Consider the following 24,908-nt stretch of genomic DNA (forward strand, 5'->3'; position numbering starts at 1 on the left):
GCAGGGTCTCTCTTGAGTTTCCTCTCCTTAACCTTTGGCCTGGTGGCCTGCATCCCTGGGCCCATCCAGACTGCTAGCCTATTGGGGAATCACACAGGTTTCGGTATTTGGCTTCTCCCCAAGATGCTCTCACACTTTACCCCCTTGTCTCATGCCCCTGCTCCCTCCGCCCACTGTAAAGTGATGCCTTGACTCCATGCCCAGACCTCACTTCTAGATAGAAAAACCCGAGCTCCCCCATGTCCAGCTTGTCCCTACCCCCCCCCACCTTCTTCTTTCATGCTAGTGCAGGAGAGAGCAGTAAGTAGGAGGGGAGGGACTGATGGAAGGGAAGGTACACCTGGTCACCAAATGACCAAAGGACAGGCGAGTCCTGAGAGCCAACCGTGTATCAAGAATGCTGCTATGGGCTGCGTGTCTGTGCACTGAATGGACCCAAAAGTCCTATGGTGAAACCTAATCCCCAATGTGGTGGTGTGCTGAGGTGTTGCCTTTGGGGGGTGACTGGGTCACGAGGGTGGCACCCTCATAGATGAGATTAGTGCCCTTAGAGAAGAGACCCCAGAGAGCTACCCTATGTCTTCTGCCGAGTGAGGGCACAGCCATCTATGAACCAGGAAGCGGACCTTCACTAGACAGATGCCACATCTGCTGGCACCTTGATCTTGGACTTCCCAGCGTCCGGATTATGAGAAATAAAGTCCTGTTGTTTATAAACCACCTAGTCTATGGTATTCTGTTACAGCAGCCTGAACTAAGACACACACTTTAGGGCCCCATGAAGGAGAAGCTTGGGACACGGGCTCTGCCTTCAAAGAGATGACAGTTTGGACGGAGTGATGACAGAGAAGCACTTCAGGCAAGGGTACAACTGAGTGAGGTGCTCAGCTGAGAGAGTACGGGCTGTAAGTACCAGCAGAGAAGGGAGAAGGAGGCCATCCAGGCTACTTCAGGGAAGCTCAGTTAGGGCTCTGCCATTAGGTCATGCTTGGGTGACATTAGTGCCTTGACGGTCCCCATCTCTGCAGAAAACCACATGTACAGACAAGGTTGGAGGTGAATTTTTTTTTTCACAGTGCTGCTTATTAGAAGCACCTATTTATTTCTCTTTGGAAGACTATTTTTGGGGGAACTAATTCATTGGACATCTTTAGAAACTAGAAGTATTGGTTCTCAAAAGGCTGAAGGACATGACTAGGAACAACGAAAATTTGGGTTGAGTCGGTTTTATAAACTGGGTTGTCAGACGATGGGGGCTAAGGTAAGGGACCTCCTAGGAACGCGGTAAACAGAATGTAGTCACAGTTACACCGGTAAGATCCCCCTCCAGCAGACTAGCCCTTGTGGGAGTCAAGCGAGTCTTCCTTTCCTGTAAAAGTTTGGACCCTACTGAACTGCTGAGTGATCTTAAGGTTGGCGCTCGACCATAACTGAGAGTGTGGAAAACGTACTTGATTGCACCACAGCGTGTCTGGAGATCGACAGTGAACAAGAAGGGTCCACTCAGCTGTGAACCCCGAGAGCCGTGGAGAGGGTTGCTGAGGCCGAAGGTGCGGTGCGCTCGCGAGCAGCCTCCGGGATTGGCGGAGTTCAGCGCACAGCTCCCGGGTGCGCGCCCTTCCCTCTGGTGCACCTGCAAGGGCCTGCGCGAGAGGCGCCAGCTCCCGCAGAAAGCACCCAACGAACGCGGTTTCCTGTAGAAGCTGGAGCGAGCGCCCTGGGCAGGCAGACCCGCGTGCTCCAGGCTGGCTGACACTTCAGTTCTCGTTGCAATCAGTAAGCTGGCAGCCTGCTCGCCGGGTCAGGCTCTGTGAGCTGGCAAACGGGAGCCGGCATCGCAGCCACAGGCACCTTTAGAAATCTTTGAGGGAAGGTTTCTGTGCCCCTGAGCGGCGGACCCTCCGCTGCAGAACATTCGCTATGGGAACCTTCGCAACACCCTGGTTCTTGACACGGTAGACAAACTCGGAAGGGTCCTCCGTGTCGATGGACATGAGAACAATAACATCGTCTTCGGGTGATTTGAACAGTTTCTCTTCAAGACTCTAGAGCCTGCGACTTTTTCTTAAAAAGCAATCCTTCAGGAACATTATCGTTCAGAATATCTATTCTTTTTTTTTTCAATGACACTGGGAAGTTTTCTGCTGTTCTTGAGAGCTCAAGTTCCCCATTTTCCTTCAATAATGATGGCAGAGCACGTGCATTGCTTCACTAGAGCTCTCGGAATATTTAATCTTTCCATTTTGATATTCAGTTTTACTGTCAAGTCTCAAAATAAACAGACAACCATTGAATCTACGTTCTCTCATAAATAGCTTACATAATTGCTCTAAAATATGCACCAAGAGATCAAGGGGTGCTCTCCCCACCAGGGAACATCTTGAGAGAAAGCCCCAGAGCGTTTGTCACCTAGTGAGAGAGAATCTGCTGAGGACTCTCTGAAAGAAAGCCCTCCAGGAAATTCCAAAAGGCTCCGTGGTAACCACCTGAGTCCGTACCGAGCCACCGCAGAAAAGAGCCAGCCTCGTCAGAATGCTTTGGTGATGCCTACTGATTCGAGAGGTCTGCTGCTGAATAAATGCTGTTTGCTGCTGTCTACCCCAATCATCCCAGACCATCCTCCTTTCTGGGTGAATGGCTGCAGCCTCAGCCACTGGCAAGACAAGATGACATGTGCTGAAACTGGTGGCAGAATAATGTTTCAGGCTCTGTCATTCACACAGTGCATTTGTGTTAATGATTCTAATCATCTTCACACAGCCAGCTCAGCAAACAACAGCCCTGGCTCCTGTCACACTGTCACCAGCTCACCAACACTCTGCATGCAGCGATAAAGGCTGGTAGAGCAGCCGATGCAAAGCTGGGTGGCTGGTTTTGTGGGCCAGAAGGGATGAAAAGGATGTAATACTTTAAATTCTCTGAAAGCTAAATGTCGCATTATACAATCACTTCTCAGCTGTAGGTATTACTTTGTCTGACAGGTTTGACTGTTGTTTCCCCCTGCCGTTTTCTTATTCTTAGGGACAAGGTTAAAAGACCTATCCAAGAGATGGTGGCTGCTTGTCTGAGGTTGGAGAGATGCCCACGGGGCCCCAAAGAGCGTGCATGCCTCAATGAGCAAGCTGAGTCCACTCCTCACTGACAACTTCACTCTCTCGGTGGAAGTCTTCCCTTAATACCTTATGTAACAGAGCAGAGCTCCTAGAAGAGTATGCCATGGAATCTCTCTCACCTGGTATATTTATCACCCCACTAAAATGTGACTGGGAACTAGAAAGCAAGGTGCCACAATGTAGGCAACCACAGACGTGGCCCATTTGTTAAAAGAATTATCCAGATTTTAGCTTAGCCTTCAAAATCATACTACCTCCCTCAGAACAGGGAAGGTGGCAAATGGCCAGCAGGACAGCATGCTGGCTAAGATTCCTTGGCCACAGGGAGAGGAGTCACCAGGAAGGTCTTCCCAGTGCTTCAGGACGTGAACACCTTTTACCAGGCTTGCAAAGATCGGCGAAAAGGGTCAAACAGGCAGTCTGGATGGCCCTCTCCCCTCCACTCCCTGGAAGAGGCCCACCCTCAATGTCCTTTCGGAAAGGTCCAGCAGGTCTCTATGACCCTGAACATCAGACCTGCTGCCCAACTCTACACCCACCAGGGCAGCAACTGCGTGTACCCTCCCTCCTTATCAACCAGCACGGTGGCTAGCCCAAGAGAAGGGACCCAACACACACACAGTGGGTGAATAAATAAACATAAAACATAACTGCCAGGTAGCAGGTCCTGAAACAAATACGAGAAACAACATGAAGATTATGCCATTCTGTGCCCACTTGTCTCTATAGGTATAGTTTCTAAAGTACTCGATTTCTTTTTGAAGGCTATCGTCAAAGTTCTCGGATGCATTTGGATTCCCAGGGAAGCTCATAAAGACATCAAGATAACTGTGTTGATTTGACCAGCTGAAGCAAGATGAGCCAGAGTCTGACTTCTATCATTACTGCCCAGTTTCAGCTGGAGCCTTCCCACGCTCGTGCGAACAGTAATTACAAAGGCGGGAAGAGTTAGCGTACGTGGGGCCTTTACCAAGCACCAGCGCCATGCTGAAGAATTCCTATCTTCTCAACAGTTCAACAGGGTAGACGCAATTCTTCTTGCAGTTTTATAGATGAAGATACTGAGGCTCAGACACATCCAGTGAGGTGACCTTGAACAGAACAGGTAAGTGACGGGGCCATGATACAAGCCGAGGTCCAGCCGATGCTATAGCCTGGAGTCACGGGCACGATAAACGGTTGCCACACCTCACTCCTGTGTCCTCTTGTTTCACAACGTTTACTATCCAGTCAGTATTAAACGTTAGCATCTGTTTTTCTCAGGGCTGGATTCTATCAACTGATAAGCCACCACACTTCGATCATCCAAGAAAAATGGCTCAAATGATTTTGCTTGCTGGAAATTTTTTCTTGAATGGCAAGCTCTTCTCTGTTCTGAGAATTTATTCCCCTCCTAAAATATGGTCAGGAACTGGAAGGTGGAGCTGTCACCACTTAAACAGATACCTGCTTCTCTACCAGCACTTCCCCAACTGGAACGTGTGAACGGTTCGCTGGAGGATCTTGTTACAAAGCAGGTTCTGATACCCCAGGTCTAGGATGGGGTCTGAGTATTTCTAACAAGCTCCAGGTAACACTGATAAAGTGTGGCCCATGGACCAGCACTAAGAGTCAGGGATATAGAAAACACCAGGAAGCAGAATCCAGATTCTCTGAACCCCAAACTCAGTTCCAAGAGAGAATAATATGTGTGGAATGGAACATTCTTCAGCTAAACAATATAGGAAACAAGCTATCCTTTTGGGATATCCTAGGGTGTGGCCCTAGGCTTCAAACCAATCTAAAGATCTATGGGACATGATCTTGGTGGGTACCAACACCATGCAGCTTCTTGAACCATCCCATTCGTTCATCTAGGCCGTACATACACCGTCAATGCTGTTTAGTATCCTTAGCAACCAATCCACCAGTGTGTAGCTATCCTTCATAAACGTCAGCTCCATAGGAATGGTCATGGTTCAAGGTTAGGTTCATGGTCCAGTAGCAGTGCCCCAACCGGCATAAACAGGAACCAGTCCAGAAAGGCAGGCAGAAGTCAAGTGAAAGCCTGAGCAAAGAGCCCTGAGATGCAGCGCAGAATGGAAAAGACCAAATTGCTGCCCCCTTATAACATCAAGTGCTTCTAACTTTTCAACTTTCTTGTTCCATCCTCATCAGAGAGACAATACACTTGGAGCGAGGCAAAGATGGACTGGCTCACTGAAACAACAGCATTGGAAAATGGGTCCCCACAAAGAGAAAACAGATCAGAGGTGTATACGAATACACATATGGACAAATGTGTGTATACATGTCCACATATGTACACACACAGTGTAAGAACATCAGTGGCCTCCCTCTGCGTCCTCAGCTTCACAATGTGCTTCTCAGCCACTTCCACAGTATTGGGCACTTCACCACCCCCAAGGGACATACCACACAGGATGCAGGCAGTCCTCTTACCAAACGGAGCACCCGAGGGTTCTTGTCATTTGGATGCTTATATGTTCCAGGCACCACACCAAGTGCTTTCCACACATTATCTTATTTATTCATGCAACAACACCAGAATAAGGATCACGGTGACCAGCTGTCAGATGAGCAAACTGAGGGTGGTGGAAGGTAATTAACTCGTTCACACTCATGCCCAGCCTACAGAACAGCCAAGGGCTCAGAAACCAGGTCCACTGAACTAAAATGCCAGTGCTCTTCAATGGTCCACTAAACTCCCCTCACCCAGTATCCCGAGACCCACCATGAAAGCCACCATTCTGACAGCGTGTGGAGTGCTGACCTCAAGGCCAGGAAACTTACATTGCCCTCCTTTTCAAAGTCAGGTGGAAGAAGCTTCACGAAGTTATCAGGGAACACTCCTCGTCTGCCATTGAGTTCTCCTTCCCACCAGCCCACGTCGATGCAGTCCTAGGAGACGGGAGAGCAGAGAGTGAGAAATGGGGCAAGTACCCTCCGGCGAGGTCCCACACCCCTGTTAGAGAGAATGGAGGCCCTTTCCTTGAGGCCACTATCAACACAACAGTGGTTAATGAGACGAAGTGAGCACAAATCTCCAAGTCAGATGGGAGAACAAAAGCGCAAGTGTGCTAGAGCTGCTGGTTGGGACTCAGAACCCAGTGCTGCCGTCAGATGCCCCGCATCAATCCGATCTGCTTTTCTTTAAAGATGGGAGGATATGTATTTTCTTCATCTTAATTTTGCTGAAATAAAATTATTTCATTAACTGCAAGCATGCTTTAGGAAATACCACATGCACAAATGTTCTCTTTGATTAGCCTGTCACAAAGCTTATGGAAATTAAAAAGGACTTTGCGACAGTCAGCCAAGCATAAGAAAAACCACACTTCTGGCAAGCTCGTAAATGCACTGCTCTTCTTGACCTTCTCCTCTCCGTGGTGATGGGGCACGGCTGTCATCATGAAAAGCCCTTCCCCCACCTTACAGAACTCAATGTTCGCTTACTAAATGAAAGAATAAATCTATTCATTCTTCCAGATCAAACCTGCTGCCCTTTAAATACTCCCTATTCTGTTCTTTCACTCGTCAGATGTTTATTGAACGCCTATTTTGTGCCAGGCGCCAGGGAGAGCATGAGAGTTTGGCCTGTGCCAAGCTTCTGTCCCGAGCCTAACAGCCTCATGGTTCTCCTGGGTCTTCAACCTCATGCCACAGAACCATTTCTATTTTACCCCACATCCAATTGGCTGGAAGGCCAATTTGCTCTAGTTTTTTTTTAATTTTTTATTGTTATGTTAATCACCATACATTACATCATTAGTTTTTGATGTAGTGTTCCATGATTCACTGTTTGCGTATAACACCCAGTGCTCCATGCAGAACGTGCCCTCTAGTTTTATAATATACCTCACATTTGTCCTCTGGCTCCAAATCCACTTCTACTACCCTAATCCAAGACTCACCTGGCCTACCGCAAACCTCCTCACTTGGGCATTTCTTCCTGCCCAGTATATGAACAATGTACACACACCGCTCTTGGGTACACGTCCTTGAGTAAAAACCCAATTCTCAGACTGTAATCAACAATTCCTGCTACAGCCGAAAATGAGCAGAGGCTTTCCAAAAAAAAGCTAGTAACACGTAGGACTTTTAAAGTTACGTCTGAAGTGGGGCATGCTCAACAAAGTGAGGAGATCGTGCTCAGGGCCCATGGAGAGACACTCACGGTCCTCCCCAACACCAGTAGGGGTGGGGAAGGGGCCAAGAGGGCTCAAGCAGCAGATATGAAGCTGGCCTAGGGCCCCGCTGTAGACCCCTGGAGGGCCACAGCATATGTGAGATCATACATCTTAGCAAGATCATACATCTTAGCAAGGCGAGGAACATTATCTGGCCTTTTGACCATTATGCCCCCAGCCTACCACACCATGCCCAATATAATAAGTATTTGTGGAATCAATGAGGACTTTTTCTAACCCTGAGTTCTGTGATCTCCTGAAATATGGTGCAGAAACACTGTGATCTCCTGCCTCGATCTACCTTAACTCATGATGATTTTTACATAAGAGAGGGCCCACCTCAGGTGAGAAGTGAATGAACACCACCTCCCTTCTCCCAGCAATATCTGTTGCAAAGATAAATGGACTCTTTAGAAGAGGACATGGGTTTTAGAAATGGATCCTTAATCACAGATGGTAAATTCTAGTCCTGACCAACACCAAAAAACAGACACTTGAAGCACCAAGTTCAGATTTACCCAGAACCAACCAAGGTTCAAATGACAACACGAGAGAATGCTTATCTTTCTTGGAGAATGACAGAAGAGAAGCCCAGGTAAGTATTCTGGTCCTGCTCATGTCACATCACTCCCTAAACAATCTAACATCAGTCCCCACAGAAGGGATTCATGAACGGGGATGGTGGTGGCAGAGTATGATGGCTTCTGATGTTCTTCCAACTCTGAGAAGATCTCGTCATCAACAATACCAGAAAATCTTGCGAAGGAGTAGGGGGTGACATGCCTTTACTTTTAATCCTTAGAAATTAAATCTTTCAATCCAGAAGGCTCTGCTTTTGAGGAAATGCCTGGCACCTTCTTTTCTCTCCTTTTTCCGGACAAGTCCTCTTCTCCTCAAACCCAACTTGAAACTCACCTTTAGGAAAGTGATAATGATGAATGCTTTATCTTGAACACTCACAACTGTGTTAATTTGCACTTCATGATATTCAATTCAACAAACATCTATGAAATGCCAAGTATATTTAAGTTCCTTCTGTAGGCACCAGACGTTAAACCTGCCAAGAACACGATCCCTAACTCCAGGGAGCTTAGAGACTTATGTGAAAGACCCACACACAATATCATACCAGGTCCTTTTGGATAAAGGTATCAACCAAGAGCTCTGGTACCAAAGAGGAGACAATCATTAACAGCTTTTCAAACAATCTTAAATCTTTTCATGTGCAAAGGGTTTGCTTACGTGAGGACTGAACTTCCCTGCACATTCATTTCAGAGCACCTGATACAGAATTACATCCAAAAAAGGCACTCAAATATTGTTTAGTTTCAAAAGCTTTCTTCCAAATTTTCCGACTGATGCAAATCCGTGCCTCACCTTAATCTTCTGCAAGCAGTAACCCAAGAATCATTGTAACGAAGCCTTTTCCTTCATATGTGAGAAAAACAATGAATAAAATTTTAATAAGCAGAAGCATATCCAGAATAGAACCAGAATCTAGAACTCATACATGCCTACAGGGCAAAACAGTGCATATGACATATTTATTATATCTCCCATCAGTGAAGAATGGCTTGGATGGCTCATCTCTACTCAGCTTCTTAAGGAAAACATTAACAGTACTAATCATTGTGTAATTCAAGGTAAGAGAGGGAAAACATGAAGGTAGAGCACAATCTGTCTTACTGTTCTGATTGGTAGGAGGACAAATACAAGGCTCGTGGATGAGATGAGCACATTCCAAAAAGAAAACAGCCAGTGTGTCTTAGGACACAGAGGAAAGTGACTGCTTCAGGACAGAAACGAGCCCAGGGTCAAGGTACCTGAAGTGGGACAGAGACTGATAGAGAACCGGGGCGCTTCTTACCCCCTAGCAAGAGAGGCTAATTTAAGGAAAACAGGAACAATTCTGACAGCAAAATGAGAAGCGGAAATACCTCCTCTTCAACAAACCAGGCAAAAGAACAAGCCTTCTGATGGCAGAGATGAAGAGACAATTATTCGTATGAGGGCTGTGTTTCTGGAAGTGTAAAAGAGCAGCAGATTCAATTTATTTACTGAGGACTGAAAACATGCAGGATAGCAGAGGAATTCAGGGGTAAACAGAAAATCATAATGTCCTTACAGGGCTCTGGAGCCCAGAGCCTAGTATGAGGGGCAGACAGTGAATCACTATGGTGCAGAAATACCGGCAGGAGTGCTAGGCCAGATTTAAAAACAAGTGGGACCAAGAAAAACCAGGTAGCCTGAAAAGAGAGAATGAGGGGTGAACCAAGGCAATGAGAAAGGTCAAAGGCAGGATCACGAAGCATGAAGGAAGGGAAGAGGGAGAGTGGGAAGCTGGGGTCCTGGAAGAGAACATTCAAGAACTGGCACTTAGGGTGAAGGCAGTGTCTGGCTCCCAGGGGGCTCCCAACCAACATCTACTGAACAGTGATGGGAGGTGTGAGGCAAGATGGCACCTGCGAGTGGCAGGAGCAGAATGGAGAGACAGTTGGTCAGTGAATTGTGAGGCCAGAATGTCATCAGGGTGGAGTGGATGTCCCCAAGGAGGATGGCGGGAGGTGCGTGAAAGCAGGACAATGAGATAGCAGCCGATCAGTGAGGAGAGACGCAGTGCAGCCAAGATACGGGCAGATGTGAGCGTGACCACTTAAATTCTCTTCAAACCTGGGACGCTAATAATCATCACACCAGGACCACAGATGTAACCCAAGATGATGATCGCCCTAGTGGATTTTGAGATTCCAATAACGACGAAGACAGGGCAGTATAGGCTGGTGAGGGGGTGGCTTCTGAATGAGGCAGGAGTTTGCCGTGGGAAAGAGTGAGAGATCAGCATGTAGATGAAAGTTTCCAGAACAATGATGATTAGAAATAAGCTCTACTGGCACGAAAGCAGAGGAAAGTAGACCTGGACTTCATCAAGAGTCCAGAATATGGAAAGAACGATATTTCTGACAGAGAACGTTCACTCTTCTATGACCAAGTCCTCAAAATGGTTTCTCTATGCCTCATCACCAGGCAGATATATGAGTAAAATATGGTATTTTTCCTTATAAAAAACAAATGATGTTTTTCCTTTGAAGGAATGAGTAAACAGAACCTTAGCTGTGCTGTGCCCCTACTTCCACGTCCTGCGCTATGTCGGGTTTTCGGAGATATCGCAGGGAGAGGGGCAAGATGGCAAACTGGGGCCAGCTGAGACTTAAGCAGTCCATTACTTATAAAAACTCTGGGTCTCGCTTTCTTGACACACAGGAAAATCTTGGTGAGGTGTAAAGAGCGACACGACCACTGGTGGTCATCATCATTATTGCGATTCTATGGACTGGTCCCAGGGACCCTGAGGGACAATGTGGCCAGGAAATCTTCTGAATTAAGCTCACACACATTTGTCACCATCCTCGGGTGAGACCGTCAGTGGCCACAGTTCACACACTTGGAAGAAGGCCAAGGAGAGGGACACCAAGGCCCCAGGGCGCGTCTGAGGAGGGAGGCCTTGCCCACACCCCAGTGCCCTGCCTTCGTCCACTCGATCCTGCTGGAGGAGCCCTGAGGGACGCGGCTGGAGCATTCCAGTACTTCCCACGGCTACCGCAGCAGGGGCCGGCTGACGCCGCTCCCTGATGGACAACTTGTTGGCGGACAGTCACCAGCCAGCTCTGGTGCATCTGCCTCTAGTCTCGGTGCTACAATTGTTGAGAAAAGACAAACTTGCCACCTGGCTTGCAAATTGGTTAAAAGAATGAGCCACAACCTCCTCCTGGGCACCCTTTTGTCGAGAATGCAAAGCAACCTAAGAGTTTAGGGTTTCTCAAAGCTGGCTGCACATTTAGAATCACCTGGGGAATTTTTTAAATTCCCAATGCCTGGGCTACACCCCACACCAATTCAAGCACAATTTCTAGGGGGTGGGACCAGGAAATTGGCACTGTTCAGAGGTCCCCAGGTCCTTCTAATATGCAGGTTGACAATCAATGATTTGGACCAGTGCTTCTCAAACTTTAATGCACATACTATCCACTTGGGGATCTTGTGAAAATGCCAATTTGGATTCAATAGGTCTAGGGCAGGTCTGAGATTCAGCATTTCTAACAGGTTTCTGGGTGATGCATATCCTGCTGGTCCATGGACTACATACACTTTGAGTAGCAAGATTCTCAAAAATGGTAAGCTTTTTGAGAACAAGGATCTTATCTTTACACCTTTGCAGCCACCAAATACCTAAAACATTGCCTGGCTATCAATTCTGAATAAATGTTGGCTGAATGGATGCAATGATGGATGGCCCAATCTTCCCCCAGACTCTCTCAACTTTCAAACATCAAAAGTGAGGTCAAGTTGAATGAGGAAGAGGCAGGTATAGATTAGCTACACAAGAAAGCTTCATCTAAGGGGGCCTGGCTGGCTCAGTCAGGAGAGCATGTGACTCATGACCTCAGGGTCGTGAGTCGGAGCCCCACGCTGGGTGTAGAGATTACTTAAAAAAAAAAAATGTCACATTAAAAAAAGAAAGCTTCATCTATATGATCTGGCTTACCTGTTGGTCTGTACCACATTAATTATTTGTTTATAATTGTGGAAACAACTTAAAAAGTACCTCCAAAATGTAGGCCACATTTTCTCAGACACTGTAAGTGCTCCAAATATTTGAGTTCAGAAGGGAATGCATAGCTTACAAATGGACATATCAAACCAAACAATGGAAAGATTAAAATGGGTTTACCCGTTGGTCCAACTGAAAAAGAAAAGCACTCTGCTCAGTAACTTCTCTTGGTGGTCAGCTGTCCGTCCCCACATTCCCCAGAAATTCCCAATTTCCCAGAAGTTATCCAGCATGGCTGAAAAAAAATTTTTCATGGCCTTCTCTGATGACTGAGATATCACTCCAGGAGAAAGAGTGCTGAACACTTTAGTGTGGCTGTTAAGTGAGCCTCAGAGGGTCCCGAGGGGGTCTTACACCCTCAGCATCCCACCAGCAATACAGAAAGCAGTGTTTAATATTTACTAATGAGCGTCTTCTGCATGGAGCTTCAGGGGAGCTCTTGAGAGAAAGATCCATAGAAGCCGGAGCCCAGGAGCACTGAGCTTTGCCTCTGCTTGTTAACACCTCCCCAAGAGATGCAATTATTCTGCATGGCTGGGATATCTCCTCAGAATTTCCAACATCCCCATAAGTTAGTTATTAAAGCAGGCTCATCAACATCATGGTTTATGAGGTAAGAGGGAAAAAGACGACTACTGTCTATCTCAATGTCAGAAGAAATGCCTGGCAGACCATAGTTCATGAGAGAAGCCAAGGAGACAGCCCCAGAGACGAACTCACTCATGGAAATGTCACATTCCAGACTAAAAAACCCAATAGAACAGATCAATGAAACCAGGAACTGGTTCTTTGAAAAGATAGACAAAATGGATAAATCTTTAGCCAGACTCATCAAGAAAAAGAGAGCACTCAAATAAATAAAATCAGAAATGAAGAGAAATAACAACAGACGCCACGGAAATACAAAAGATTATAAGAGAATATTATGAAAAATTATATGCCAACAAATTGGACAATCTAGAGGAAATGGACAAATTCCTAGAGACATATAACCTCCCAAAACTGAATCAGGAAGAAACAGAAAATTTGAACAGACTGATTACGAGCAATGAAATTGAATCAGTAATCAAAAAATTCCCAACAAACAAAAGTCAGGACCAGATGGTTTCACAGGGGAATTCTACCAAGCACTTAAAGTGGAGTTAATACCTATTCTTCTCAAACAATAGAAGAGGAAGGAAAGCTTCCAAAGTCATTCTATGAGGCCAGCATTATCCTGACACTAAAACCAGATAAAGACACTACAGAAAAAGCCAATAAATATCCTTGATAAACATACACGTAAAAATCCTCAACAAAATATCAGCAAACCAAATCCAACAGCACATTAAAAAGTCATTCACCATGATCAAGTGGGATTTATTCCTGGATTGCCAGGGTGGTTTGATATTCACAAATCAATGTGATACATCGCATTAATGAGAGAAAGGATAAAAGCCATGCGATCATCTCAACAGATACAGAAAAAGTATTTGACAAAGTACAACATCCATTCATGATAAAAACTCTCAACAAAGTAGGTCTAGAGGGAACATACCTCAACATAATAAAGGCCTTATATGAAAAATCCACAGCTAACATCATCCTTATTGGGGAAAAATGGAGAGCCTTTGCCCTAAGGTCAGGAACAAGACAGGGATGTCCACTGTCCCCACTTCTATTCATCATAGTACTGGATATCCTAGCCACAGCAATCAGACAACAAAAAAGTAGTAAGAGGCATCCAAATCGGTATTGGAAGAAGTAAAACTTCCACTATTTGCAGATGACATGATACTCCATATGGAAAACCCTAAAGACTCCACCAAAAACTACTCAAACTGATAAATGAATTCAGTAAGGCTGCAGGACAAAATATTAATATACAGGAATATGTTGCATTTCTATACACTAACAATGAAGTACCAGAAAGAAATTAAGAAAGCAATCCCACTCACAGTTACACCAAAAATAATAAAATACTTAGGAATAATCTTAACCAAGGAGGTGAAGGGCCTATACTACAAAAACTATAAAACACTGATGAAAGAAATTAAAGGAAAAAAAATGTCACATTCCAAATGTCAACATCTTAGGATCATCAAGGCTTAGGGAGTCTTTCACTGTTTTGTGATACTGGGAACTCATGACCTCAAAGAGTCTATCTAACTTGTAAAAAATCCTGACTTTTTATTGGGCAATAACTTAGAGGCTTTGCAACGCTAACTTCTGCTTCTGTCATTCTACATATTATATAACCGGTAATGAAAAACTGGATGAGGAACACACAAAGGGCAGTAATCGAACCTTCACTAAGTCATGCCAATATGAATCGAAGCATGTATGGATGCCTGAAAACTATTCAGAAATGCCCCATGTCTTCTATAAGCCACCCACACCACACCTCACATCTTCCTGCTTCTTCATACATAACTGGATGTTCTCAACAACTGTGCAAGCTACACTGCTGAGACTGGATTTTGAGGTCTTCTTTGTAAGAGTGTCGAGTTTTGTTATGGCGAGCAAGTGACTTGCGGATCAGCTTGACCTGTCAAGGCACGGCTTAAAGCTTTGTTAGGGTAGGTTAGGGGAGCGCTGTTCCTGTGACTGCCTCTTCTGGGTTCTCAGTTAGATGCCAGGTGTGTTCAGCAAAGTTTTTCTACCCTGCTTGGCCAGAACTCTAACATCTCCCAACCTTGGTGACTTCTGGGATATTCCCTCAGCTCACAGCCCACCCACGCCCCTAGGCTTATTTTCTTCCAGACCTGGTGGAGTCTTGCCCTGTTGATGCACAGCATAGTATTTGGCAAAAGACTCAAGAACCTCCTATATATAGGCTTCTGGAGCCCCTTCTTTGTACAGCTCACTCCTCAGCAATTCACTGCCCTGAAAAGTCCAGTCACCTTGGCAGTCCTGAATTACGATCTCTGTTTCCTCCATCCGATGAGTCTTCTGCTTTCTGTTGGGGCTCCCCTGCCCTCTGCTGCAATTTAGAAAGTGCCCCCGGGGGAAAAAAGCCAGGGTTGATGTGCAGTCCTTTTCCCAAGGATTACATCCCCGAGCTATGTATTACCCAACGCCTAAAAACAGTGGGTTCATGTATTTTGTCCGATTTTAAAGTTGTCTGTGGCAGGAGGGTAAGTCTAACACCTTTGACTCCATTGTGGCTACAACCAGAAGTTATGCTTGCTTAAAAAGACTGTTTCTTTAATTAGAATTTATTTTTTTCTAGATTTAATAGAACTTGAAGCTCTATCTTTAAAAGTCTGAGCTATTTCAAGGTCTAATTCCCAAAAGAAGTCCTGGAGAAAGAATTTCTAAAATGAAAAGACATACGAGAGTTTTTAATTATCCTGGAGTCTCCTCTGCTAGTCATATGCACATTTCTCTAACAGGGAAGGTGGAATATTCCCTAAGGAAAAGTAGAGTCAGTATTAAACATCATTATATGGAAAATTTAAATACATGCAGTAAGTCAGGGCCACCCAACTTTTTTTCAGATAATGGCACACATATAAAATGATAATATTTTGATGACATATTGCTGGAAGCCAAATGTTGTTGAAGGCCATCAACCCAGAGGGGGGTCCCAGCTACCTAAGGCCCTTTCCATCCACCTAGAGAGCAGAGGGGATCACCATCCTACACTCCCATAACCCACTCAAAGCCCATGGGTTAGGATTTGCCACAGAAGTAACCTTTGAGTCCAGATGTCACTAAGAACTGAGCAAAAAGCTGAAATCAAATCTCGGTCCCCAGAAAGAGAACAGAATTTCCACAGACGTTATGAGAGGCAGGCAGGCAGGAATGAGGAAGGCCTGAAGGGGTTTTAATAGGAGACAAGCCAGAGCAGAAGCCCAAAGGCCTCGTTACTCAGTCTGTTTCCCTCTTAGAAAAAGATGCTTCTATCTGGAGCGTCTTCAGAAAACAGCACCCAATAGATAATTTCTGTACTGGTCCAACCCCAGGGTCACCATTCACACTGGGCATCTCCCAGAGTTGTGGGGTATGGCCATATAGTTTGCACACAACAAATATACAAGAATAGCTTACTGACTTCATTATTTTATTTGCAGGTTATATAATCTTAAATTTCAGGAAATACTTATGCTTTTAGCCTTTTTTCTAATATCAGAATGAAAGACCTTCTATCCCCATAAATCTACCTCAAAAATCAGTAATCATGTGAAAAGGGGATATTTGCGGGGAGGACCTTTCCTGTGTACTTATGATTGGGCTTTAAGCATGACGTGTGCCATTAACACATAAAGGCACATGAACAAGTCATACATAAAATGCAACTCATTAAGGAAGCACTTTTACATTTTTTTTGTCTATTTAAACATAATCAAGGATGCAAAATCATGCAACAGTTTTTTTTCATAGAAATTTCTCATTTCTACTTGTTAAGTCATTTACATTGAGATGACCATTTAATGTTAATTTTTTTTAAAGATTTATTTATTTGAGAAAGAGAGGGAACATGCACGTGCACAAGTGGGGGGAGGGGCAGAGGGAAAGAATCTTCAAGCAGACTCCCTGCTGAGCACGGACCCCCCCCCCCCCACCAAGGGGCTCAATCCCAGGGCCCACAAGATCATGACCTGAGCCGAAACCAAGAGTCAGACACTTAACCGACTGAGCCACCCAGGCGCCCATTTCATGCTAAATTTTGAAAGCTGTTTCTAATGATACTTTCGGCTCATCCAAACCACGTGGCTAAAAACACAGTTTACCTCTCAAGGATGTGCATCCTACAGCTGACTTTTCATTTGCGTTTATGTTTAGAAAACGATATTGATTCTGTATCCTGACACATGCTTTTCTTCCATTAAAAGGGTAGTAGATATAATAAAAAATCATTTTGCTTCATTGACAAAGACACTGGCATTTATAAAGCATCTTTCATTATGTTTTAAGAGATTTTCTTAGCTCCTGCACCACCTCTAAGAGGTAACAAAGAAAGTTGTTAAGGATGAAGGTGGGGGAGTATCTTCATTTCACAGATAAGGACCAGGAAGGAATATGAGCTAAAGGGCATAGCCATGATCATTATGAACATCAAGATCATCCAAGCCAGCTGTAGCAACTATTAGTAAATTCCTAAATGCCTACCTTCCATTTCCATTCTTCACCAGACAAATCCATATTTCAGTTTTCCTATTAGGAAAACTTACTCCTCGGCATAAAAATTTGTTTGGGGGTCTTTTTCTCTATACTCAGCAAATTTAGCTTATAGGCCATATGCAGTGAGTGAAAAATACAATTCCCAGGTCAAATCTAGGCCCTCAGGCTGCTCAGCTGAGCCCAGGCCTGACTGGCAGAGTGTGGCTACATTTGTTTGCTACCTTGGGGGAGAAGGCTCTGATAAGGGAGATTTGCGGTCTTGTGTTACAAAGGATATTCCCAGGAAGACTGAGAACAAAACCAAGGTCCTTGAAATTCATGCAATTACTTAACAGGCAATTATTTACTCAACAGTGGGGCTCAAATCGCCTTGTAAGAAAAACAGACCAACCAACATTCTCTTAAGGCTATCTTTGCAGAGCGAAAGTTTTTAATTTTGCCAAAGTTCAATTTAGCAGTATTTTCTTTCATGGACTGTGCTTTTGGTGTCATGTCATAAATAACATTTTGTGGTTTTTGTTTTACATGTAGATCTACGTTACATTTTAGTACATCTATTTTACATGTAGATCTACTCAGTCCATTCTGAGTTAATTTCTGCATCATGTATTAGGTTTAGGTTAGGGTATTTTTGTTTTTGTTTTGCTTATGGACTTCCAATTGTGCCAACACCATTTCTGAAAAGACTATCCTTTCTTTCTTAAATTCTTCCTGAACCTTTGTTGAAAATTAATTGGCTGTATTTTTTGGGTCTGTTTCTAGACATTCTATCTCGGGGGCCAGCAAACTATATAGCCCATGGACCAAATCTGGCCTGCTACCTATTTCTGTTCATCCCACTGAGAATAGTTTATACATTTTAAATGGTTTTAAAAAACCAAAAGAAGAATATTTCAAGGAATGTGAAAAATCACACAAAATTCAAATTTAAGTGTCTATGAATAAAGTTTTATTGGAACTCAGCCATGCCCATTCATTTACTTCTATGACTGCTTTTGCATAGTTGCAACAAAGACCATCAAGCCTAAAATATTTACTCTCTGGCCCTTTACAGAAAAAGTTGGCCCAGCTCTGATCTAGAATGAGGATCCTTATATATATCCATGCAGAACCTCAGGGGCTCTCTGAATGCCATTGTGGAAAAAAAAAAAAATGCTTGTAAGGACAGAAGCTTTAAATAGAACCTCTGAAAGCCCTGAGGAAGGCAGAAAAGGAATGCATTTAATAGCCAGCTACCCTTTCCAACTAGGACTAAAATATAAAAGCTTTAAGTAAAACTATTCTTAAAAGGATGAATTGTACTGCATTATCTAGTTAACCAGGAAATGGAGAAAATTTAAGTCTAAAAGGTATTTATTTTTAATGATGTTTTTCTTAAATATCTCTCTGAGTCATAAACTAAGAAAAAACATTTATAATGTGAAAGATGACAGGTTAATGTCATGAATATAAGGTATTTTTATAAAAATCAATTGGAAAATGACACATAACATTTTCAACTTGAGTAATCATTTTAAAAAATGCAAACACCTATCAGATTAGCAGAGATTAGAAAGAATGATAATATCCAAGGATGACAAGGACAGGAAAATACATTCGCACACACTCCTGTGGGGAGGCTAAATTGGCACAACCTTTCATAACACCACTCAAATACCTTTAAAAGGAACTGAGGCAGCATACAGTTAGCTATTTATCATCAAGAAATAATAACAACTATTAACATTTTTACAGCACTTACTCTGAGCGAGGCATGCTAAGTGATTTAGCTACTTTAACTCATTTAATCTTCGCAACGCCAGGAGGTAGGTACTATCATCACCCCCATTTCACAGATGTGGAAACTGAGGCACAGAGAAATTGAGCAATCTTCCCAAGGTTATACAAGTAGTAGAAAGTAGCAGAACTAATTACATGCACAAGAATTCACAAAGTGATGACTGCACACCACATGGTCTAAAATAAGGAAAACCTAGAAACAAGCTAAACATAAAAGAGAACTGGGGTACTTTGTACAATAGGACTCTAAGGAACCATTTTAACCGTGCTGCCAAAGACAGGCATGATATATTTTGAAAAAAGAGGGTTACAAAATAGTGTATGTGCTATGATCTTGTTTTTATTTTGAACTGTAATTTGTGTGTGTCTCTGTGTGTAAAACATCTGGAAGAATACAGCTCAAACATGGAGAGGTGATTTTGACTTTTTTTGGTATTTATCTATTTATCTGTTTTCTTCTCATTTTTTCCCCAAAAGTAAGATTATTTATATAATACTATTTAAAAGTGCATCCCATGCCACCTTCCATCTCAGAAAAGCAGATTTTAATAAAATGCAAATGTGAATGTAAAGAGCTTTGAGATACTTTAATAAGACAGAGGCTATATAACTATAATAAATTACTTTTCTCCTAAGAAAAGTCAAAAAAATAAATAATAAAGGGGAATTTCAGGGAAAGTGCTGAACTGAATTTCAGGGCAGTTCAATATATGAAGTAAAAACTTCCAGTCACTGGGCATTTGTTTTCTCTTCTTCCCATACTAACTTCTCAGAGCAGTAATGAGAATCAACTTTTATATTCCTAAAGCACTTTGAGCCTCAACATCTCATTTAATTCTCACAATGGCCCTCTCCGAGTAATACCAACAGAAAGGTTGGAAGTAGAAAACAGAGTTTCTCTAATTCCTTAAGACACCTGCAGGTTTTTCTGTGTGTTGCAGGAGAAAAGTATTCCAAGATGGTGTTGCACGGATTACCAATGTCCCGCCGCTAAAACACAGCATTCTGGACGGAGATGACCATTAGGCCAAACAGATGCAGGGTCCCTTTCAACAGTTTTACATCACTTGCGGAGGCATAAAAAGCTGGGGCGACTTATCAACTGCAAACTCATCTGTCTATGAAAAATCTGCAATCATGGCCATCAAAATCTGGGGGTGGTACTGTTTTGACTGTCTACTGGTAAACGAAAGAGAAATTTTCTACCACCTCAAGTCCTGTGTTTACCAACCTCATCTAATTTTAAACTGTGTTTTTGATAATAAATGAGCTCAGTGAGGAAGAGTTTTGATCAAACGTCCTCATGGTATCAGGATTCTTCTCTACAGTCCCAGTGTCCTGGTTACTTTAAAGAGGAAGACAAAGGGTGCCTGGGTGGCTCAGTCGTTGGATGTCTGCCTTCGGCTTGGGTCATGGTCCCAGGGTCCTGGGATCGAGCCCCGCATTGGGCTCCCCGCTCCACGGGAAGCCTGCTTCTCCCTCTCCCGCTCCCCCTGCTTGTGTTCCCTCTCTCGCTGTCTCTGCCTCTGTCAAATAAATAAATAGTAATAATAAAAAAAAAAAGGAGGAAGACAAAACAGCAGCAAACCGTATTCCTGGGGATTTCTAATGCTCTGAGGAGGAGAGAGATTGTGACTTCTGTCTCCAGGAAGGACATATGCAGTGTAACAAGGCAGGCCATACTACAAGAAATACATCCTATGACATAAATGACTCATTTGCTGAACACGGGCATTCTTCAAATGTGTGTAAACCCAGATTCCAGACCTATGCTTAACTTCTTCATTCACTCATAAAACATGTCCTTCTAATGGGTCTGTCAGTGTGTCATCATTTTCAGGGTAACACCTGCTAATTTACTCCTCACCCTTGAAACCACATTTAATCCTAGCATTTTAGCTCTGCTAAAAGCTTCAGCAGTGCAGAGAGAAAGGGTCAAGGCCAGCAATCTGTTTAGCTGATGGGCTTTCTTATACCAGCGCGAGAACCTTTCTTGAGATTCCTAAAACCACTTCTCTTTGAAGAAACATCCTTACTTCCTGTGGGGCGGGAAGCAAGGAAGTGTGAAAACATTTCTCCCATGAATAAATGTTTCAATTAATGAATTAATCAGAGGGAGGCAGGAAGGGAAAATAAACATTAGAACAAACAAAAGAACATATAATCACAGAATGACTTAAGAAGGAGCTCAGGACTCCCACCTTTCTCTCTCTCTCTCCCTCCCTCCCTCCTCCCTTCATTCCTTCCTCTTTCTTCCCTCCTCCCTTCCTTCATCTTTCTTCCTTCCTCCCTCCCTCCCTCTCTTTCTCACTCTTTTTTTCTTTCTTTCTTTCTTTTTTCATGCTAAAAGCCAGCAGAAAACTAAGTGGTACCGAGCCAGAAGAAAAGAGGAAGGCAAAATCTGCCTGCATGGAAGAAAGAGGAAGGAAGGGGGAGAAGAAGGCTTCAGACACAGAAAGAACCAATATTAGCCCGGAGCCGAGTTCATCATTTCCTCTGCACTGATTATCATTTCATTCCTGTGGCGGTGACAGTGGAAGGAGAAAGTCATGGATAATCCTGACCCTAAGAGATCAGAAACATGCAAGAAGATGGGGTAATGGCATAGTAATACCGTTTTCCTGATTAAATAATGATAATGTCTTTAAGGTACAAAGAAAATCTGATAGGCACTTGCCCTAGATATCCAGCAACAGACGATGACTCAGTGAGTAGACAAGTTGCCTCTGGAAGCACCTGAGCCCCACCTTCTAGGAGCATCTGACAGCCCCACAAGGCAGCTCAGGCAGCTCAACCCTGCCCTGGTTCTGCCCCTGCCGTGCTTGGAGACCCTGGGAAAGTCGCTTCCGTGCTCTAGGCCTCCGGTCTTTCTCCGTGATCTGCACAGGACACCCGTGGTCCCACCTAACTTCCAGGGCCGCCAGGAGGGAAAGGAATGGCGACGAGGGGCCCTGGGCTCCTGCTGCCAGCCACCCTGGGAGGGTCCTGTACTGGGAAGCCATGGTCTTGCACATAAATTGACCCATTATTAAGTCAGGTGCTCAAGAGTTGTCTAGAAAGGAGGAGGGTAGAGATGAAGTCTGCAGTCCTAACTCCGCCCTCACAACAGGTCAAGCTCCAAATATTTAAAGATCCCTGGTTTGATATATCCTGAGGAAAAGGTGAAACTATCACTTCGTATTTTTTTTTAAGATTTTTTATTTATTCATTTGAGAGAGGGAGAGAGAGCAAGTGAGAGCACGAGTGGGGGAAGGGGAGAGGAAGAGGGAGAAGCAGGCTCCCAGCTGAGCAGGGAGCCCAATGCGGGGCTTGATCCCAGGACCCCGGGATCATGACCTGAGCTGAAGGCAGACGCTTAACCGACTGAGCCACCCAGGCGCCCCACTTTGTATTTTTTCTTCTATTTCTACCTTTATCTAATCTTCTGGCTTCCCTCTTTCTTTAGGGTCCATCTATCAGTTTCCTTCCCCTTCCTTCCATCTTCACTGCTCCATGATTTTAATCAATAATATTATTTCTTAGTGTTTACCTTCATGTTCTCAGATAGGCTTATACCCATGAAGAAACGGGGGGAGGGTTGTGTCTGCTTTGTTAGGGGTCAAAGACACAGCTCCTCAGGGGAGCTTTTTAATAAGAAACACATACTTAAAGGTCCTAGTTTACAAAGGGCTCACGTGGGCAGCCCTTCCTTCCGGGTTAGGGGGGCTGAGGCCAGGAGACTGTCGGCCAAGGGCAGGAACATCGGCCCTCTCGGCAGCTGGGCTCGCTCTCCCCCAGGTGGCAGTGGTCAGAGCAAGGAGCGCCCGGTGGCGGCCACCATTACAGCTGAACCCCAGCCTGGCCTGCACCAGGCTGCTCTCGGCCTTTATCCAGGGAGCTTCTCTGGTTGGAAACCAGACCCAGAGTCTTCTGAACCCTTTCAACCATGCTCTGAGCACAAATCACGAAAGCAGGGATGGGGGCGGCAGGAACACAGATGAAGGAGCTATTTTTGAGTGACTGGAAATAAAAGCTAAACACAGGTGTGTTCTGTGCAAGTAGAAATGTTCCCAAATCCACAAGAATTCTTTATAAATAAACTAAAAAACAAACCATTTGGGTTGCCACATTTCATCCTAGTTTCCAGGGACACACACAAATAGTTCAGGTCTCTGCACATTATTTCAGGAACCGTGGAGGGCTTACAGACCCCACTAAGGGTGTCTGACTCATTTTCTAGAAAGCTACACGAAATGACAATCTAGGGCTAAAAATGAGGGCAACGCCTGCCCTGTGACTCCTGCCACAGCACAGAAAAACAGGACAAAGGGAAACCACCTTAGCTGACTCTGAAAGAAAAACACCAGTGGCACTGGGGTACATCGAGAACCTCTCCAGCCAAAGAAGTCAAATTTAGACAACAAGGATTCGATTCAGGTTTTTCATCTCAACTCATACATACAATAAAGAAGCATATCAAAATACATATTAAACAAATCATAGTGAAGCTCTTCTCTTTACAATATCAACAGCACACATTCATCTAAATGACTTTCTAGGTGATCCTTTAACTCCGAGGAAGATGTAAGAATTTTCTATAACGTCAGCAGGGTGTGACAGACTCAGACTCCATTTTCCCCCACTTTTCAGCAAGCAAAATACTTATGGCATATTTTTTCTCCAAATTCTTGCTGAAATCTCACCCCTTGTGAATTTTGAGCTACTTTCAGGCAAATCTGCCACCACTGTTACCCACCTCATATCATGGTGTTCCTGCCCCAGCAGCGAACTGGGCTCAGTCACAAGAGCCCTTCCTTCCCCATTTCCACGCTCAGAGAAAGAACACCTTAGCAAATCCTCATGGCAGCCCTGTGAGGTCCACTTTCTGGCTGGGGAAACTGAGGCTCAGAGGGGTTAAGTTAAATGCCCAACGACACACAGCCATGAATGGTGTTGCCAGGATTCAAACCCTGGTTTCTCTGAGCGGGTAGCCGACATGGCACTTGTCATTTTAAAATGCTTCCAATCAAGTGGAATGCTAGGTCAAGGCTGGTGGATATTTTATGGCAATAAAAGTCAAAACCTGCTGAAGGACAGGATATCAAGAGACCTGATTTCACAGACCATATAAAATAATAATGAAAACAAAATTGATAGCGCACAGGGGACATTTTTAAGTAACAACCTAAAAATGGGCCCAGGTACATACTGCAGCATGAGTTCAGACTGGCTGTATTATTAGCTATTGAAAAACCAGCTAATCGGGTTGGAAGAGGGCGTTCTGGGCAGCAGGAACACGGCGTGGTTCAAGTGAGGGAGGATGCACGAGCAGGATGGGGACATCCCAGGAGAGTTTGTTGTACAACAGTGATGTGGACCAAGGCCAGAAAGCCAGAGTGAGGCCAGAGTGCCCAGGCAAATGAGTGCCAGGAGAATCTAGCTGGATTTGACAATAAAGGAGAGGGAAGTTGCTAAAGACTTTCACTGGAGCAGAGGGGTCCCATGAGCAAAGCACCATTAGGGGATGATAAAAAGAGGGGGCTGGGGTGCCAGCATCCCTCCACCCCTGGCCTCCCTAGGGTTCTCCTCCGGAGCAGGTGCTGTGGAGGGAGCAGGATCAAGGGGCAAGGATAACGAGGTCATGTTTTGCAAATGTCATAATACTATCTATAAGCTGCTTCAGTTTCTAAACTGTGCCTAATTGCACGAAGCTATGAAAGTGGGGACATCCGGCACAATCCCGGACACTCCTGAGAGCAGCCTTCCACATCTGTCCGTTCATTTCTCCTGGCCGTGTGCATGGAGGATGGAACCAGGAGAGAGTCTCTTTCTGACTAAACTCTTTAGAAAAATTCAATTCTTTTTATCAGACTGGATCTCAAGCTGGTAGGAACAAAAACATCAAGATGAATGTGTTCTCATCTTATGTAATCAAATGAAAAGGACAGGAATATAATATATTAAGGTAGAGATAGATGTATTCAGATAAGAGACCATCCGTGGTGGTTTTTTTCCCCCCAAAACCTTATTAAATATTATTGATACATCTGGCTTTCAGTTAAAATGAGGCTGCCCCCTCCGAACGAAAAGAAAAACACAAACAGCAAAGTGCCCCCCTCCCCCACTGCAAAG

The 24,908-nt window shown here is 44.3% G+C and overlaps 1 protein-coding gene across 9 annotated transcripts in view; it reads right to left on the reverse strand.

The window, feature by feature from the left end:
* The window catches only part of SH3KBP1 (SH3 domain containing kinase binding protein 1), a 327,794-nt gene that overhangs the window by 58,566 nt on the left and 244,320 nt on the right, over positions 1–24,908 (reverse strand). For all 9 annotated transcript variants that reach the window (XM_032389636.1, XM_032389634.1, XM_032389635.1 and 6 more), the window contains one exon: positions 5,907–6,014. In XM_032389636.1, the coding sequence (XP_032245527.1) occupies positions 5,907–6,014 (108 nt within the window). The remainder of the gene's footprint in view (positions 1–5,906; positions 6,015–24,908) is intronic.

The sequence above is a fragment of the Phoca vitulina genome, unplaced genomic scaffold (assembly GCF_004348235.1).
Source record: "Phoca vitulina isolate PV1807 unplaced genomic scaffold, GSC_HSeal_1.0 scaffold55, whole genome shotgun sequence".
NCBI classification, from domain to species: domain Eukaryota; kingdom Metazoa; phylum Chordata; class Mammalia; order Carnivora; family Phocidae; genus Phoca; species Phoca vitulina.